At 44.4% G+C, this 17,500-nt stretch overlaps 1 protein-coding gene across 1 annotated transcript in view; it reads left to right on the plus strand.

Annotated features, from left to right (window-relative positions):
• Nucleotides 1-2,900: 2,900 nt before the first annotated feature.
• Nucleotides 2,901-17,500, plus strand: part of bcl11ba (BCL11 transcription factor B a) — a 47,790-nt gene continuing 33,190 nt past the window's right edge. The window contains exons 1-2 of the mRNA XM_071471259.1: nt 2,901-4,880; nt 14,677-15,180. Of these exons, the coding sequence (XP_071327360.1) occupies nt 4,826-4,880; nt 14,677-15,180 (559 nt within the window). The 5' untranslated portion in view covers nt 2,901-4,825. The remainder of the gene's footprint in view (nt 4,881-14,676; nt 15,181-17,500) is intronic.

Consider the following 17,500-nt stretch of genomic DNA (forward strand, 5'->3'; position numbering starts at 1 on the left):
AACTCAGCAATAAAATATTTCAGAAATCTTTAAATTCAATAGCAAAAATGTTTGCACTTCTGTGTTTTTTTAAATGTATTTTTTTATTCAAGGCAAAAACTAATATTCTTTCTTTAAAGTAAACAGTCTCACGACAAGGTCCATTTTTTAGCCATTCTGGATCTTTCTAACATATCACATGCTCTTCTTCAGCCAATAAAGGCTGTTTCCAGGGTCGAGAAACTATTAGGCCCATAAATCAAGATGTCCTAAAAGTGACCTAAACAAACAAACAAAATAAAAACAATGAAATTTTCACACCTTTAATTCCCTGACAACTCAGCAGCAGCTGATGAAGATCATGCGATACGATTTAAAGCTCTAGGACAACTACTAAATGGACCCTGTAGTGCTGTTCCCGAGGCCAAGAATGGACTCAGATAATATTCATATAAAAAAATCACTTATAAGCTTTTGTTCCTGAGATTCCAGCTGCATTTCTTCATCAGCATCTGGGGTTTGCTCAGTTTTACAAACAGCAGCATCTCGCCTAAAAGAGCAGTTGAAAGATGATACTAGATTCTGATTGGCCTGGTGTAAAAAATGTTGACACGTTCAAAAAACAGACTAAATTTAGCATTCCTATCACAGCTTCTCTGTAACGTCGTGAACTCACTGTGCAGATTTGTTTCCCCCCACATCCTGCTTTATCTCCCAGCATGCATCTGAACACATAAACATCAATATTAGCAGTTTAGTAGCGAACAGTTGTTGGGAAAGTGATCTTAAAACTCTAAAGGACACCTCCACGTCCCTCTAATTAAAACTTAACCGCCCAGCCGAGGCGATGGGCGATAGGAGGGGGGAGGGAAAAAAAGGCTTATTTAGCATTAACATAAAAACAAACAGCCGCATATATATATGCAAATGAAGGAAGGGCAAAAGCAGGATGCCAGGAGCCATCCGCCATAACTCACACTGATAGCCTTTAAGTGAGAAATCGCCTTCACAAAACGCCCAATAAGAAAGTGGGAATGATGCACCTGTCGCCCATCTGACTAATGAGCCAATCGGGTTGCAAGGACAAGGAGCACATCCGGGTGGTGAAGTTGGCCTGGAGTGTCACTTCACTCATGGTGCACTCATGATTTCACAGCAGTGAAGATTCCGCGGCTTTAGTAATGGTCCAAAACAGCAACATTACACCTAAAATACATTAAAGCTGCAACAAGAAATGATTTTACAAGTTGTCAACAGGGCACAAACTGATAACAGTGTGGACCTGAAAATATACTTTAGAGGCATCCCTGATGTATGTGTGTGCGTGTGGACTGAATTTGAGCGACAATGAAGACAGCTTCTTCTTTCCCTCCGTCCATCCGCCAAGCTGCTCAAAGCAGCTTTAATCCCATATCTTCATGAAAAAAAAGAAATCACTGGCACTGAGTCGCGCCTTAAAAATGACAATGATTTACATTTCAACATAATGCTCTCTGTCGGCTGTTATTGTGACAAAGTGCTGCATGTATCCCTCCCAAATGAAAGTGGGTGTTCTGTTATGTGCACAACAAAGACATTTGGACGAACCTGCCATCCTCTCCTTTTTCTTGTAAATGAGCATGGGAAATCTATTTATGTCCTCCTACAGTATACTGGTGAAATAAGGGAAGGCTTTTGGCTTATGGGGAGACAGCCTGAGCAGCCGAGACGAGCCCCCGTGAAGATATATAGAAAGAAAGAAAGGAGGAGAGCGATGGAGAAGAGGAGCGGCAGCACTCGAGGCGATGCAGGAAAAGTAGCAAGAAGTCCAAACACAAAGCCGGGTGGATGAGGGACAGGGGAAGGCGTTCTCGCTGGATGATCTGCCGCTCTGACAACACCTGGCCCAGGAACAAACTACAGGCTTGTCTAGATGCGAAGTAGGGAGGGATAAAAAGAACCCTGAGGCCTGCAACCCTCCCCCAAGCTTCCCTTTTCTTTTGCAGGCAGCCGGGTTGAGGATAGACACGGAGCCACGAAGTTGAAATACAGACATGCAGATGAAGAAGAAAAAAAAGAAGAGGGGGTTTTGGAACGTGATAGCAGCTAATCCAGCTCAGATGTGGCACTGTAGGGATGAAGGGGTTGGCAGCTGTAGTTTGTTGTCATGGTTGACTGGCCACTGGTTCGAACCTCTGCTTTAAAAAACACTAAGGTTCCTCTAATACAAATCTGAGCTAGGTGGGGTTTCATCACAGAGATGCCACTGCTCAGCTACCACAACTCAGGCATTCACTCTCACCCACTTCCTATCTGTACACACACACACACACACACACACACACACACACACACACACACACTCCCCTACTTGTTCCTTCAAGTCACAAAATTTTACTTTTGCTTTTGCGTCTCCTCTCCCACAGGGACGTGTGAGGATGAAAATCAGATGCTCCTCATTGTGCCTTTCTGTTAAACAGTGGGTGCTGCTGGGAGCAGTCAGCAGCCTGCATGATGCTGCTTCCTGTCACCACACCAGTTATCCATCATCAGCCTGCATCCAACACACACACACACACACTGCACACACTGTACACACACACACACACACCCACACTCACACACACACACACAGACACAGACACAGACACAGACACACACACTGTACATACACACACACCCACACTCACACACACACTGTGTACACACACACACACACACACACACACACACTGTGTACACACACAGACACACACACACACACACACACACACACACACATACACACACACACAGACACACACACACACACACACACACACACACACACAGGCACACTCTCTGTGCCAGTACATGCACCTACAGTGTATGTGATGGTGTGGTGGAGATGTGTGTGTGTGTGTGTGTGTGTGTGTGCATGACAGTTATTACAGCTTCCTCATATGTTTTGTAATTTTACGGATTTATTGATAAATAATCTGTGAAATATTCCCACATGTCTGTTCACCTTAAACGTTTCCATTTTCACCTTTCACCTCAGCTAAAGTCAGTTTCTTTTTTATTAGCCTGAGGTCACCGTGAGGTCACGAACACCTAACGTCGTTGAATCTTAATTCTCTGATATTTACATCACTTACATTATTAATTGATATGATAAAACAATCCAGAGAGAAAGATGCGTGTTTCACAATCTGCAGGCTTCGCGCAGGTTATTATTTAAACGATCTGAATGAGTGAATGTGATTGAAATGTGTGATCCATAAATTTGCTTATCGCTTATCTAAACCAAGGCGGCGCATTAATCTGACTCCGAGTCGGATAAACATGCAGCCGCTACATGAATTAAAGATCTAATGAAACATATACAGACGTGTTATACGGTGACCTTATGACAACACGGACTGACTCACCTGCTCAGTCGAAATCATGAAATAACTGAGATTTATTTATGTTTTTGCGCATTTAAATGTAAAAAGAAAAAGAAAAAAACCCGGTGAGTTCAACTCCTTCATAGGGAGCGTGGTGCACTGGATGCCGGGCCTGTACTGTGAGTGAAGGGCGCTGATGTGAGTGGTTTACAGGGGTCAAGCGTTAAGTTTAAATCATATTTAATCATTAGAGGATCTGTAAGCAGCCTATACAGTAAATGAGAGAAGTGTGTAACGAACGGCACAGTGGCACACTACAAGCCTGCATGCATTTTAAATGTGAACACAGGCTCCTGCAAAGTGTCCAGCGTCCTGTGGACGAGCTACGGAAGCCCCTCAGGTGACACTTTAACACAAATAAATCCCGTTTTAATAGCGACGGGACACCGGCAGAGATACAGATACCTGAGCCGGTCTGACCACTGCCGCCGTGCGCGCCCCGCGCCCGACTGTATGTGTGTGTGTGTGTGTGTGTGAGTGAGCGAGTGTGTGTGTGTGTGTGTGTGTGTGTGTGTGTGTGTGTCAGTCAGTGTGTGTGAAAGCCACCACTAGTCGCCCCCAGTGCTCTTCAGTCTCCACTCTCCATTCTCACCGCAGACTGAACGTCACGTCCGCACTTGAACTTGAGTTTTCTCCCATTGTAGAAGCCAGAGAGCCGCACAGAGCCGCACAGAGCCGCACACAGCCCGGGGATGCGGGACTCTGCAGCTAGCACAAAGAGAAAAGAGGGTGGCAGCCTGTCCTCAAACCAGCACTGGGCTTTGACTTGAAGAGTTAGACTAACCCGCCCGCCTGGCTGGCACTGCCAGTGCAGCAGAAGAAGTGCCCACCACTTGGCGACACCCCGCGAAGTGCAGAGGAGAAAATTGGATTCCTATTTGACTCACTTTCCGACATTAATTGGCGTCCGTTCTCTTGCTTTCTCCAAGCAGGGACGCGCAGTGTCCAAGGTGGCCGGAGAGTGGACACAGGTAGTGACCTACCACCAGGAGCTGACCGCCGACCTCCCGCGCCTTGCCGCGTCTCTCCTCCACTCCACTCCTCTCCATTCTCCGCTCTCCTCTGACAGATGGTGTAAAAGCAACGGAGAGGCAGAGACGGACTATCCCCCTCCTCACCACCGCCGCGACCGAAGAAGGGAGGCGCACAACCACCTTGGCACCGAGCTCCGACCGAGCGCCCGGCCGCCCAACGCTGCGCCACGGCCGGTCACTGTAGAGCGCAGGAGCCGCTGCCCGCTGGAGGGAGATCCGTCGCGGAGGGGTCATTTCGAGGGCCACATTTGGGGTCGGTGCAGAGCGGTCAGTTTCGGGTGGCCAGCCAGGGGCCGGTTTTGGGGCCAGATTGCGGTCGGTATACGGGAGCAGGAGCAGCAAGAGGAGGAGAGCCGACCCTTCCAGCGCCGCTCTCCGGGCGATGCCAGTGTAAATGCCAGGGCGATGTCCCGACGCAAGCAGGGGAACCCGCAGCACCTGTCCCAGAGAGAAATAACACGTAAGTATTCATGCAAAAATTCACACCATCACACCACAGGATTAGCTTTATTTTATTTTATTTATTTATTTATTTATTCTTTTTGAGGATTTTTCTCTCTGGGTGATCGGTGCGTAAAAATGAATTTTTCAAACTTGGAACGGAAAGTTTGTCAAAGTGCCTGCTGAAGGCCTTTTTTTTTTCTTTTCGTGGTTTATTCCCAAAATTAGAAAAAGGCCTTAATTTACTGATGTGATCATTACATTCTGTAAATAAGCCTCTTTTATTTGGAGCAAATTGACACAGCGAGCAATGAGTGGAACCGTCTTTGGCTGCGTGTTTGACTTGTGCTGTAAAAGCAGCCCGCGGAGAAGTCGGGAGATCAGCCCTGGTACTTTATTGAGACGTTTCGTCTTTATTATCACAGTTTTGGTTTTAATTAAAATACAATCAGCTGTGTTCAGGGGGATTTTACACTTCAACATTTCAGCTCACAATAAAACATAATTGTAATTGTAATCGGTTATTACTTTCATAATCAGATATAGATGAACATGGAACAGCAGCTCTGTTATATTCAGATGAACACACACACACAGAAAGAAGTCACTGACGAATTCGAGAATTTAATTCAAACAAAATCTGTTCATCTTCCTCTGGAGGAAAAAGGCCGATAGTCGCGTCACGCAGCATGAAACTGCAGCTGCCGTAAAGAGAGAAGATCTCCTGAGTTAAATCAGAGACCATTCTCTTCTTCTCCGCTTCAACGCCGAGACTTTTCTGTTCTTCTCCTGCAGGTTTATTGAAGCTTTCACAGAAACGCTCCAGCCTCCTCCATGCTCAGCTGAGGCAGTTGAGTGAGTCCGTCCATGGCGTTTTCTGCTGCATGGATGCAAAGTTTACAGGCTACTTCCCCTGGTTGTAATATTAATGCTGGCTTTGGATTATTTAACACCCTGCACGTCTCGACAGGGAAAAATTCGGGGTTTTCCTCCCGGCACTTTAATGCAGACCAGCTACGATGTCAGTTAAGGTCAAAATAGCTTGAAAAGAAATAGTTACGTTTATGTGGTAATTAATATCATCTTCAGGGCTTTTACTGTTGGAGAATAAAAAGTGTTAGAAAAGAAATTAGTTGTTTTTTTTTCCAAAGAAACTAAACTAAACTAAGAAAAAAAAAAAATCAAACGTAAATTACGCAAATGAATTCGCAGAGGAAAACGCATGGCCTCCCTTTTATTTGACGCAAACTCTTGACCGCTAAACTTAACCAGCACTGATATACATTTTCTGGCCTTTTACCAGGTGATGTGTGTGACAGGACCAGCAAACCTCCACCACAGGACTTTAATTACAGAAGGCACGAAATATTAGAGAGGGACAGTGAGGGATGAACTGACTGACAGGTTTTGCATGATTGAGTCTGAGGGAAGCAGGAGGTGTGGATGAAGCTGAAGCTCAGTACCATTTTACATTTGGTGTATATATCACCACTCTCTTTCCTCCATATTGAGGTTACTCCTGGAGGCTTGTGCTGTGTGAAGCCTGATAGATCAGATCACTTACACTACATTGTCTCGATGTGCACCCATGTTTACAGTAGAGACCCAGCATGGCTGTACGCTGAGCGTCCCTGCCCAGGTTTTTGGGCCATGCTGCCTGACTGTCTGAAGGCTCGGTCCTCTGCTGTGTTGGCCTGGCTTTTCAGCGTTGCACCGTCAGCCCGCAACGCTCGTGAGCAGAGGCACACACAGACCTAAAGACGCTGCTTGTGGCACTGATGTCAGATCAGCTCCTGACAAGTAGAGATTTGATTGCTTAACAGAGCTACAGCTCGTGTGTGGCAGCTCACACTCAGGCCTGCAGTGTGGACTCGGTTACCTTTAGAAATGGGTCACATTCTGCATGCTGCACGCTTTGCTTTGACATAAACTTCTGCAGCAAAGAGCAGAGAATACACACTTAACATACTAACAGGTAGAAGGACAGACACCAGATGAGGAAAGACGACAGAGCATGCAGATGAAGGATAATAAATGAGCTTCCTGTTTGTACTGTGTATGAGCTGCTTTACTCTCGCTGTGTGTGTGTTGTGTGTGTGTGTGTGCACGAGAATGTGTGTGAAGTGTAAAATTAAGTTTGGTGTTTGTGTCCTCGGAGCAGGTCTGAAATGACTGTGTCTGATTTATGCTTTACATTCCATAATTCATGTGTAAGAGATGCTCCCTGATTTAGTATGCTTGAATACACACACACACACACACACACACACACACACACACACACACACACACACACACATGCACACACACTTATATATGTATGTGGGCTTGCATGGACATCAACACACCTATATGCAAATGAACACACGTGAACCCCCCTCACCCACACCCCCTCTTGCCAAATTCAGGGTAATTCATTCTCGAAGCTGTCAGGTCATAAAAATCTATTTGACCTGTGTTTTAATTGGAGCATTTTTAAAAATTTGGATTTTGCAACACGATGCTTCACACACTCTGAAAAAAATGAGACGAACTCTAGATTTCAGCTGGAGAAGAAGAAGAGTTACTCCACCTCTTTTGTCTTTCAGTATCCTTCCCTGAGTGGGAGGAGGTGTTGGGAACAGCGAAGCAATATTTCTGGAGGTTAATTTGCTGATTTCTTTTTTTTAATGCAGTTTGGCCTGAGTCATTAAGACACATTCTTACACTCAAAATATGAGGGACATCTTCCTCACTGAGTTGCAGCCCTTTTTTTTTTTTTTTTTTTTTTTGCACATGCAGTTGTCTCGTCTAATTCATCTGCTTCCCTTTGTTTCCATCTGTTTTTGTGTGATTGGAACACATTTTTTTTTAAAAAGTAATCAATACAGGATCACAGTTTGGCTTGGAATCAACTGTTCAGTGCTCTCCATGAACACTGAATAATCATTTGCATGTTAATTGTCCTCTGCAGTAAATATGTCTGATACTGCAGCAAATCCAGCACTGTAGCTTTCCATTTCTCCTCACTCACACTCATTTCCTGCAACGTGAAAATCAAACAGTCCGTCCTGAGTGGGTAATCTGCACGAGAATGTGATGTTGTCCCTCCCTCAGAGATACACCGAGATTAATCAGTTGAAATCTCTCTCTCTCTCTCTCTCTCTCTCTCTCTCTCTCTCTCTCTCTCTCTATATATATATATATATATATATATATATATATATATATATATATTTTTTTTTTTTTATTTTTTTTTGCCAGGCAGATTCAGTGTGTGTTTTGGTGTCACCACGCCGAGACGGTTTACACCCGAAGGTGCAGACGTGCCTTCTGCTTCTCATTCACTGCAAATAACCCCAGCTTTCCTCCGAGAGGCTGATTTAGTGTGAAGAGACGCAAACAGGACAAGAGCTCCCATTGTAGCCGTGCACACGCACACACACACACACACACACACACATCAAGAGAGAGAGGGAGACAGAGAGAGAGGGAGAGAGAGGGGGCTGTGTGTAAATTGCAGTCGCCCACTTGAGATGCATGTTTCCCTTTGGCTTGTCAAATAGCCGTGCACCCTGCTGGGTCTAAGTCTTTGTTAGAGAGAGAGAGAACCTGGCAACTCCGTCTGTTATATTCACTGAGTCGTTCTGCAGATGAGCTGTTTTTAAAAAAGGCCACAAATGAAAACGTTTGTGTGTTGTTAAGTGTCACAGCTGATTGGGATGAGAACATAATGATATTCCTAATAATCCTTCACTCTTCTAACAGACAGATAAAGCTCGGTTCACACTAATTAACAAAAACATATTTTTCTCATTGTGAGTGGTTGTATCGAAAAGGAATAGTCCTGATAAAATTGTGTAGACAGGCAGGTGTGTGTGTCCCACAGAGGACACTGTCTCATTGGACACAGCACAACAGGTCAACGAGGAAATGTTCAACACGCCAGTTTGACTTATTTCAGAAAAACACATGAAAAGTTTTTGTTAAAAATGGCATAAAAAAGTGTGGAAAAAAATATGTTTTCAGAGTGTGTGCATTAATGTGTGTGTGTGTGTGTGTGTGTGTGTGTGTGAGAGATCTATGAATCCTCAGGATGAAGGTTTTCAGTTCCCAGAGAGCATGCCTAAACTCATGTTGTCGATCAGTGGGCTGCACAAACTCTCCCACTACTGATACTGCGTAACACACACACACACACACACACACACACACACACACACAGCCTACTACATACCAGAGAGTTGGTTTGCTCAGCTGAGGCTTGGTGAGCTGTCTGTTGTCTCTTGCCCTCCCCCTCCCCCCAAAAAAACCCCTTCTCTTGATTTCTGTATGTCTCTCTCCCTCTCTCTCCCTCTGTCTGTCTCTCTGTGTCTCTCTCTCTCCCTGCTAGGGGGAGCTCTCAGGCTGTCAGTGCTGCACACGCTCTGCCGAGAGGAGTAGCACAGTGTGAACATGGAGCGTGTGTGTGTCTGTGTGTGTGTGTGTGTTAATCAGATGACATCAGCGCTGAAAGACCACATTCACCTCTTAACTGTCAACACCTGCACACTCTGTACTTGACTGTCTCTCTCTCAGTCACACGCTTAATTTGCACCCTGTAACCTACTGTAAATTCACGACAGTGGCTGACTGACATCTATAGCAGTCAGCATGAGTGTGTGTGTGTGTGTGTGTGTCTTTTTATACACTGCAGTGTGTTGATATAATGCAGCAGTGAGAGAAGTTGTAGCACTCTTTTTTTAACCTGGTTTTCTGTGTGTGTGTTTTGGACTTGAGTTTTTAGATGTAAATTCTTTTTCCTTTAATGTTGAATTACATGTGGAAAATGACACAGACTCAATTTTTATTACTAAATACATGAATAAGCTACTGGATAATTGTGAAGTTCCCTATAGGGATAAATAATAGCATTTCTTATCCTATCTTATCTTATCTTGTGAACAAGTTAAACTGTGTTTAAACTCACTGAGAGTGAAGTTACACACTGTCCTTCATTTGTTGGTGATTATTTATGAAGCTCAATCTTAATTTTTTTTTTTTTTTACATGATTGAAAATAAACTCTGACCTGAGGTGTGTTATTTAGGGGAAGAAGCTGCAGGTTCACAGCTGCTCTGCTATCTGGAGCCTTTTGTGCTGTTCCTGAGGAGCGCTTCATCCCTACCACACCAGGCGGGTGGCTCAGTGCGCGCTCAGATCTTCCTCCCTCTGCTCGTCTGAACTCTCCCGTAGCAATTACACTACAACCAGACTGAAACAAATGTGCAGAATTATTTGCGCGTTGCCTGCAATGCGTGTGTCACGGGCTCGACATGGTAAATCCTGACTGCGACCAGAGTGAGGGATTTACCTCCAGATGAACTTGAATTAGCTTTGAGCTAAACAGGTTTTCATTTGAAATCGGGTCAGATCTGAAAATAGGCTGTGAATCATAACAGGGGAAGGTTTATTCTCAGATGCTCACTCTGTTTCTGCTTGAATATGACATGTTTTCAAAATGTGGATCAGTCTGTAGAGAAGCATTCATGTGACTTGCAGCAGAAGTGAAATTTCAGCCATCAATGTTCTTCACAAAGTTTTTTTTCCAGGCGTCATTCTTAGTTAATAGCAGAGGGGAAAGCTGACATGCTCTGCTGACGTCGTGATTACAGGATTAGCACCTTAAACATCTGTGTCAACACAATGTGTATATACACAAAAGCATACAAGTGACATTTTTTTACATTACTCGTATCTGCACTGACAGATTAACGGCTCTGGAATCTTTGTTTATAATGAACCTACAAAAAATTTCCAAAATAAAGAAATCATGAACACAACACAGATGCTCCTCAGAACAATTCATAGATCGTTGATTATGTATTTTCAAAGCTGACTTTGGATGAAAAGCCACTTCCTGTTTGTTGAAGTCAAGTCTTGAATTTAACTGTGGTGGAGTTTTCCTTCACACTCCATGTATGTGCAGTGTCATACTGAGTGTGTGTGTGTGTGTGTGTGTGTGTGTGTGTGCTCTTAATCTGGAAGATTTCAGCAGCCAATAGAAAACCAGGAAATAACTGCGATGAACAATTAAAAGAAATATTTGCCAGCAAAAGTAGTTGTCGCCTCCAGGTCACTGTTGGTAAAGCAGACAAGCTGTAGTGACGCAACTGAGTGTGTGTGTGTGTGTGTGTGTGTGTGTGTGTGTGTGTGTGTGTGTGTGTGTGTGCACGCAGTATTGTGACAACCGTCAGTTCCTTCAGTTTTGGAGAAACATCAGGATGTGGCAGTGATGAATGACTGTGATGCTGCAGGTGTGTGTGTGTGTGTGTGTGTGTGTGTAGTGTGCAGTCTCACCCACAAACATTTCAGGATTTTACACTTGCGTGTGTTTTGGAGGAAACAGCAGTAAAGTCTAGTTGTTATAGTTTTGATAAAGTCTCACACAGACACACACACACACACACACACACACATACACACACCCCAGTATCACTGGCACAGCTGTTCTGGTTGTGGGAACAGTTTTCAGGCTTTGATCAGGGAGGTTCTGATTCTGGTAAAAATCCTAAAATCATTAAAAGAAAACAGTTGAAGAGAGGAGAAGGAACATTTGAGAAGCAGCTTGCTGTTAATACTCTTTTCCATTTGTGTCTGTGAATATAATGTGACAGTTGTGTGGAGAGCATGAAGGGTGTAGATGGATTAACAGCACATTTACAGTGATAGGCAGAAAACAAAGGAAGCCAAAGCCCAGAGACGGTGGCCTGCTCGGAGAAAACGTCTCCCTGACGACAGGAATTCAAAACCGTGCCTTTTTGGCCTCGACTCGAGCCAAACGCTGTATTTCAGCCCTGCAAACACCTGTTGCCTTGGCCTCACTGCAGATACTGTAGATGGTTTCTTGAGAGTGTTATTTTTTGAGCCGTTCATTTTTAGACATTCCATTTCCTTTGATTTTTCTGTTCTTCCTCAGTCCCGGTTCACTGAAATCCTATTAGCACTCCTGCCTGACTCACACGAGCCTTATTAGGTAAATCAGGCCAAAGTGACGCTTCTTCCTTTGCATCTGTCATTTGCAAACACGCCGCCGACATCATCGGCGTGCATTAAATATGGGCAAAGAAACCACAGTCAAATGCATGCGTTATTTATTGATGCAGTCTTTGAGCATCTCCTGAAACTGGCTCCGGCTGATGTGAATCTGATGGTGTTTACAGTTCATCTAGAAGCTACACACATTTCTGCAATCCAGTGTAAATGTGAGAACGTTTCTGTGATGTAGTTGTTCAGCGCATCTTCACTCACACACACACACACACACACACACACACACACACACACACAGACACAAGCAGGAAGTCAGCAGTGGATTTGAGGTCTGTCATTTTTTTTTTTTTCATCATGTGTCTATAATGGTTAATGAAGTCAGGTTTGTGGGGGTCAGTGTCAGTGTGGAGGGTGTTTGTTCCAGGTCAGCTCACTGGCTTTATTCTCTCTAATGTTTATCACTGGAGAAACATGGCTGTTCATTTCAATAGCAGAGGACAGATGGCTGCAGCCTGCAGGCCATTCACACACACACACACACACACACACACACACACACATACACACTCAATGCATATGTGTGTGTGTACCCATAAGGTACACATGCACATACAAACATGATACGACACACGGTTCATGCAGTACAAACATGCAACGCATACACGCATGCAGAGGGGAGTGGAGGAGATGGTGTGTGGAAATGTGGGCTGACAGAGCTCACACACTCTACACCTGCTCACACACACACACACACACACACACACACACACACACACACACACACACACACACACACACACACACACACACTTGCCGTAGCCATAACAACAAAATAAATCATAATAATAGAATAAAAAGCTTTAGCTAAGATTTAATTTTTTTTAATTAAATTTTTTGATTATAAACATGAGTTTGATTGAGATGCAAAATAAGATAATGCAGTTTATTGTAGAATACACTTTGATTTTCTTTATTGATTATTATTAGTGAATATTATGATTTATTTAGATTTTTAGTTTGTATTTGTTTGTCATGTTGTCAACCAAACTATTGACACAGTAGTTTTATGTTTACCAGTAACATTTGTGTATATATGTATATGTGCTCATATGTACATGTTAAAATATATGTGTATATTATATAGCATAAGTATATAGCCTACAGCTGCATGTATATATTTTATTTTTTAATTGTTTTACAATAATAGTAAACAAATCTTAATATTGCTATTACCACTATGAGTAATAATATCTTTTAATCTGAACAATATTATATACAACATTGCAGGTCAGAATCTCCCCATGGCTTCTCTAAATAAATCTGACAAGATCATTCAGTTTCTCTATTTTTTTATTTCATTTTATTTTATTTTTTGTGGTAAATGCAGGAAGGATACTTAAACCTCTGAAGACCTGTCAAATCACTGGGTGTAACCTGTTGTCAGATTTGAAGGGGTCACAGTTCAGAGAAGGGTGAGGAAGTGTTGACGCCTATGTGGAAGGTATTCAGAGGTTTCTTGTGTGTGTTTGCAGTGTGAGCAGCCTGTCAGCGGCGTATTTTAAAAACGGACCTAGCGCAGGTATGCGGTGAGGTGGTTGCGCCATCTGGAGCCTTCATCTGCATTTGACACCCAAAATCTGTTTGCATTTCTAATGCGGAGGCTGAGACAAACGGCCGACCTGCTGCTAATCCATCATCTCGTATTAGAGGGTGAGAGACACAGAGAGAGTCAGAGAGGATAATGATGATGATTTGGCTCTTTTTCCTTTTCTCCAGCCTCTTTCAGACCTCCTCACTCCTTCACAAGTGATAATCTGAACCAGCCGCTCACTTCATGAAGACCTCTACATGTCTGACTCCTCAGCTGCTCAGGAGGGAGGGGGCAGCTCCTGGGTTACCGTCAGCCATAGCAGGAATAATGCCCCAAATAAAAGTGAATGCAGAGAAAATATTTGCATTGAGCTCTTACCAGTGTCTTATTGACATCGACTTACAGTTTGTTTAACTTCAGATTTCACAGTGTCTGTATCATCTAACATGCAACAAGAAGAATTAGCCACATGTGTCCATGAACACACAGATCAGTAGTTCCCAATAAAGTCAGAGCATGTATTTGAGGGGTGATTTCTGCTTCACAATATTATTCTTATTTTTGGAAAATTATTGTTTAGTTTGAACTTGTCACAATTGGTGGACATTTGCAGAGAGATGAGAGGTTGCGGGATGGTTGGAAACCACTGAATAAAAGCAGTTCTCTTCATTTTTTTGTAATTCTCTGACATGTGTTGTAGCACAGACGATGCAGATTCATCAAAATGTTGGCTAGAGCACCTGCTGTGACTCCACACTCCAGGGTGGAGGTGAAAAGCCTGAGAGACCAGCCAATGATGAATCATACGAACGGGGGGGGGGTGCAGACTTTCAGACGGTCTGTCCTTGAAAACATTCACGTGTCACAAAAACACACGTTTCATGAAAAACAACCAGTTGTGCACATAAAAAATTGGTGGGAGTAGTCGTGTGAGGGGAAAAGTCACACTAATATTTGTCGGGTGATTCTACTGGCGGATCCTGCTTCACAGCGAGTGTAGGAAACAACACGACATTCGCACAGTCGTCCAGGTGACTACAACAGGAAACGGTTGGGTGCTGGGTCATCCCCTGCCCACATTTTGGCCCATCCAGAAATTCAAACCATCCTCGTTTCTCTCCAGCAAGTCTCACTGAGCAGTGTGAGAAGGAAATACTCCAAACGCTGGAGTCCAGGTGTTAACTCATGTCTCTTCTCTTTTTCTCATTGGACAGCGGAGGTTGAGCATCCAGATGGCAGCCTGCTCTCCGACTCCTTACCCCACCTCCCGCTCAGCCTGCCCTCCCACTCGCTTGGCCTACCTCCCCACCCGCTGGAGCCCGGCCTGGCCCACTCCCTGCCGCCCGGCCTCCACGCCGACCACGACCTGCTGACCTGCGGCCAGTGCCAGTTGACCTTCCCGCTGGGCGACATCCTCCTCTTCATCGAGCACAAGAAGAAGCAGTGCCAAACGCCGCTGCTGGCCAATGGCTGCTACGACAAGATGACCGACCGGGGAGGAGGAGGAGGAGGAGGAGGAGGGAGTCCCACTCTGCAGGGTCTTCATCACCACGGCCAGCGGGTGGAGCTGAGGAAGGTGGTGGAGCCGGTAGAGATCGGTATTCAGGTGACACCAGAGGAGGAGGAGGAGGAGGTGGGAGGAGGAGGGGGGAGAGGTGAGAGGGGAGAGAGGACGCCCACCAAAGGAATTTGCCCCAAGCAGGAAAACACACTGGCAGGTAGGCACAATGAACACACACTCTGTAACAGTTCACACACTCATTTCTTTTCTTTCCAGGGGTGAGATGAGATGTGCTTTCACCACAGGGACCTGGTTAGCTTAGCTTAGCTTAGCTTAGCATAAAGAGGCTAGAAACAGCTAGCCTGGTTCAGACACCTGCCAACATGCTCACAAGTGGAATATTGTTTTGTGTCTTTAAGGGCAATTATATGTTGGAGCAATTTCTCAGTTGCAGCAGATTTGGCTAAAAATACATTTGAACGGTGTGATTGTTGTTACTCATGGTGGACGGGATGGGATTGGAGAAGCCTGACACCTTTGAGGCAGCATATGAAATCTGAGTTGGAGAGGAAACCCTGTCTGTGCCATGTCTTTCTGTAACAGTCTGAAATGGCTTCAGCTACTTGCCAAGAATGTGCAGAGTCTTCCTGGAGGTATCGCCCCTTTAGAAGCCAAACGTCTTCATCTAACACTTAAAATCAGACTTCTGAAGATTAAAAGTGTTTTTACGCTGGGTTTTCACTTTCAACTTGGACACACCAGTTTTCCTGTGATTCATAAGGGGGACCAGTGTGGAATGACCACTTCTTTTTTCTTTTGCTGTAATTTTATGCAGTGTTACAGCTCAGGGCTGCTGCCCTCTACTCTGTTTTGTGCAGTGTAGGGTTGCCACATACAGTTGTTGGGCATGGGCTTAGGTTTTGTTTTTTCTACAGGCATGATGGCACTAAACCTGGCAACCTGGCAACCGGGATGTTTTACACACAGGGCAACCCCTTCTCTCCCCAAACTCCCCCTACAACCACAAGTTGTAGTTTTTTTTAAATTCCTTTTTGTTCTGAGCTAAACAAAAAGAAAAACAAAACATAACGTATTAATCAGTGAGCTTTAGAGATGAGGGACAGAGCCAGGCTAGCTGTTTCCCCTGCTTCCAGTCTTTATGCTAAGCTAGGCTAACCACGTCTCATCTCCACTTAATGCACAGACATGACACCGGTGTCGGTCTTCTCATGTCACTGTCCGAAAAATACAAGAGGCATATTTCCCACAATGCTCAAGTATTCCCTGAAGGAGGAAGGAGGGATGGGAATGTGTTTGAGTAACAAACCTGCAGTTTTTTCATCTCACTAAATATATTGGTTGTTTGTAACGTAACACACACGCACATGAATGTTTAAAGCTTCCTGTTACGACACAGGCTGTCCTCTCCAGCACGAGAGAGAGAGAGAGAGAGAGAGAGAGAGAGAGAGAGAGAGAGAGAGAGAGATGTTTGTTCCATTAGAAAGAGAGGACAACAGAGAGAAGGGAGAGAGGGGAGAGACAGGCACATTACCCACTCAAAGCCCTAAACCCCCTCAAGGACTCGGTTAGTTGAAACAAATTGTGCAAAACATGACAGAGAGACTCACCCCGACTTTCATGGAGAAATCCAGCCTAAGCCATCTGCTTAAAAAGGTGAAAAGCTCATTAAAATTCAAATAAGCAAAAGGAGGAAAAAACACTATGAGAGCAGAAGGAGGAGGAAAAAAACAGAGAAAGGGGGATTAAAAAGAGGCTAGTTTCTCCCCCATTCAGTTTGGTAAAGAGGCATTTTAGCAGGAGAGCAGCTGCAGGAGGAAGAGCAGCAGCAGTTATCTCTCAAACCAGTCAAAGACGTTCATAAAAGAGCCAGAGGGAAAGATTCAGGCTGCCGCAAGAGCTCCCCTCAGCTGTCCTGCCTCCCCACAGGTCACTGTTTGTACCCGTCTGCAGTCAGTGGCAGCGGCTCAATGAGAACTTCTCAAAGATCAGCTAGAGAGAGAGAGAGAGAGAGAGAGAGAGAGAGGGTTTGTCCAGACTGACAGGAGGAAACGAGACACACAGCTGTTTACTGTTCACGGGTGTTTGGGTCGGGGTGACACACAGCACATCCTGATGTTCCCTTTCACATAGTAGTAGGGAATCATAGTATCAGGGAATATCAAATATAGTCTGGTGGTCACTCATGCTGCTGTTTAGAAAACTGAAAAAAAAAACATGGAGTGTTTGGAAATTCAGGTTCCTGGCTGCTGGTTCGGACAAACAACAAAATCCACACAACCTCCAGATCTCCAGATACACCTGGAAGATGCTTTGTACACAAATAAACTCTAACCCCTGACCCCTGACCCATGCCCTGATGAACTAGCATTTAGCAGTCTGAAGGAAATGAAATAGATTTAAGTCGAAGCTGACATGAAATGAAATAAAAGCTAACAAAACACAGCCACACATTTGATTTAAAAAAAAAGAGACTGGTTCTTTTGGTACTCGTACAGCAGCAGTTCTCAGGTGGGCTT

Source organism: Trachinotus anak, unplaced genomic scaffold, assembly GCF_046630095.1.
Source record: "Trachinotus anak isolate AG129_WGS33_773 ecotype Australia unplaced genomic scaffold, CSIRO_AGI_Tana_v1 ptg000033l, whole genome shotgun sequence".
Lineage (NCBI taxonomy): Eukaryota > Metazoa > Chordata > Actinopteri > Carangiformes > Carangidae > Trachinotus > Trachinotus anak.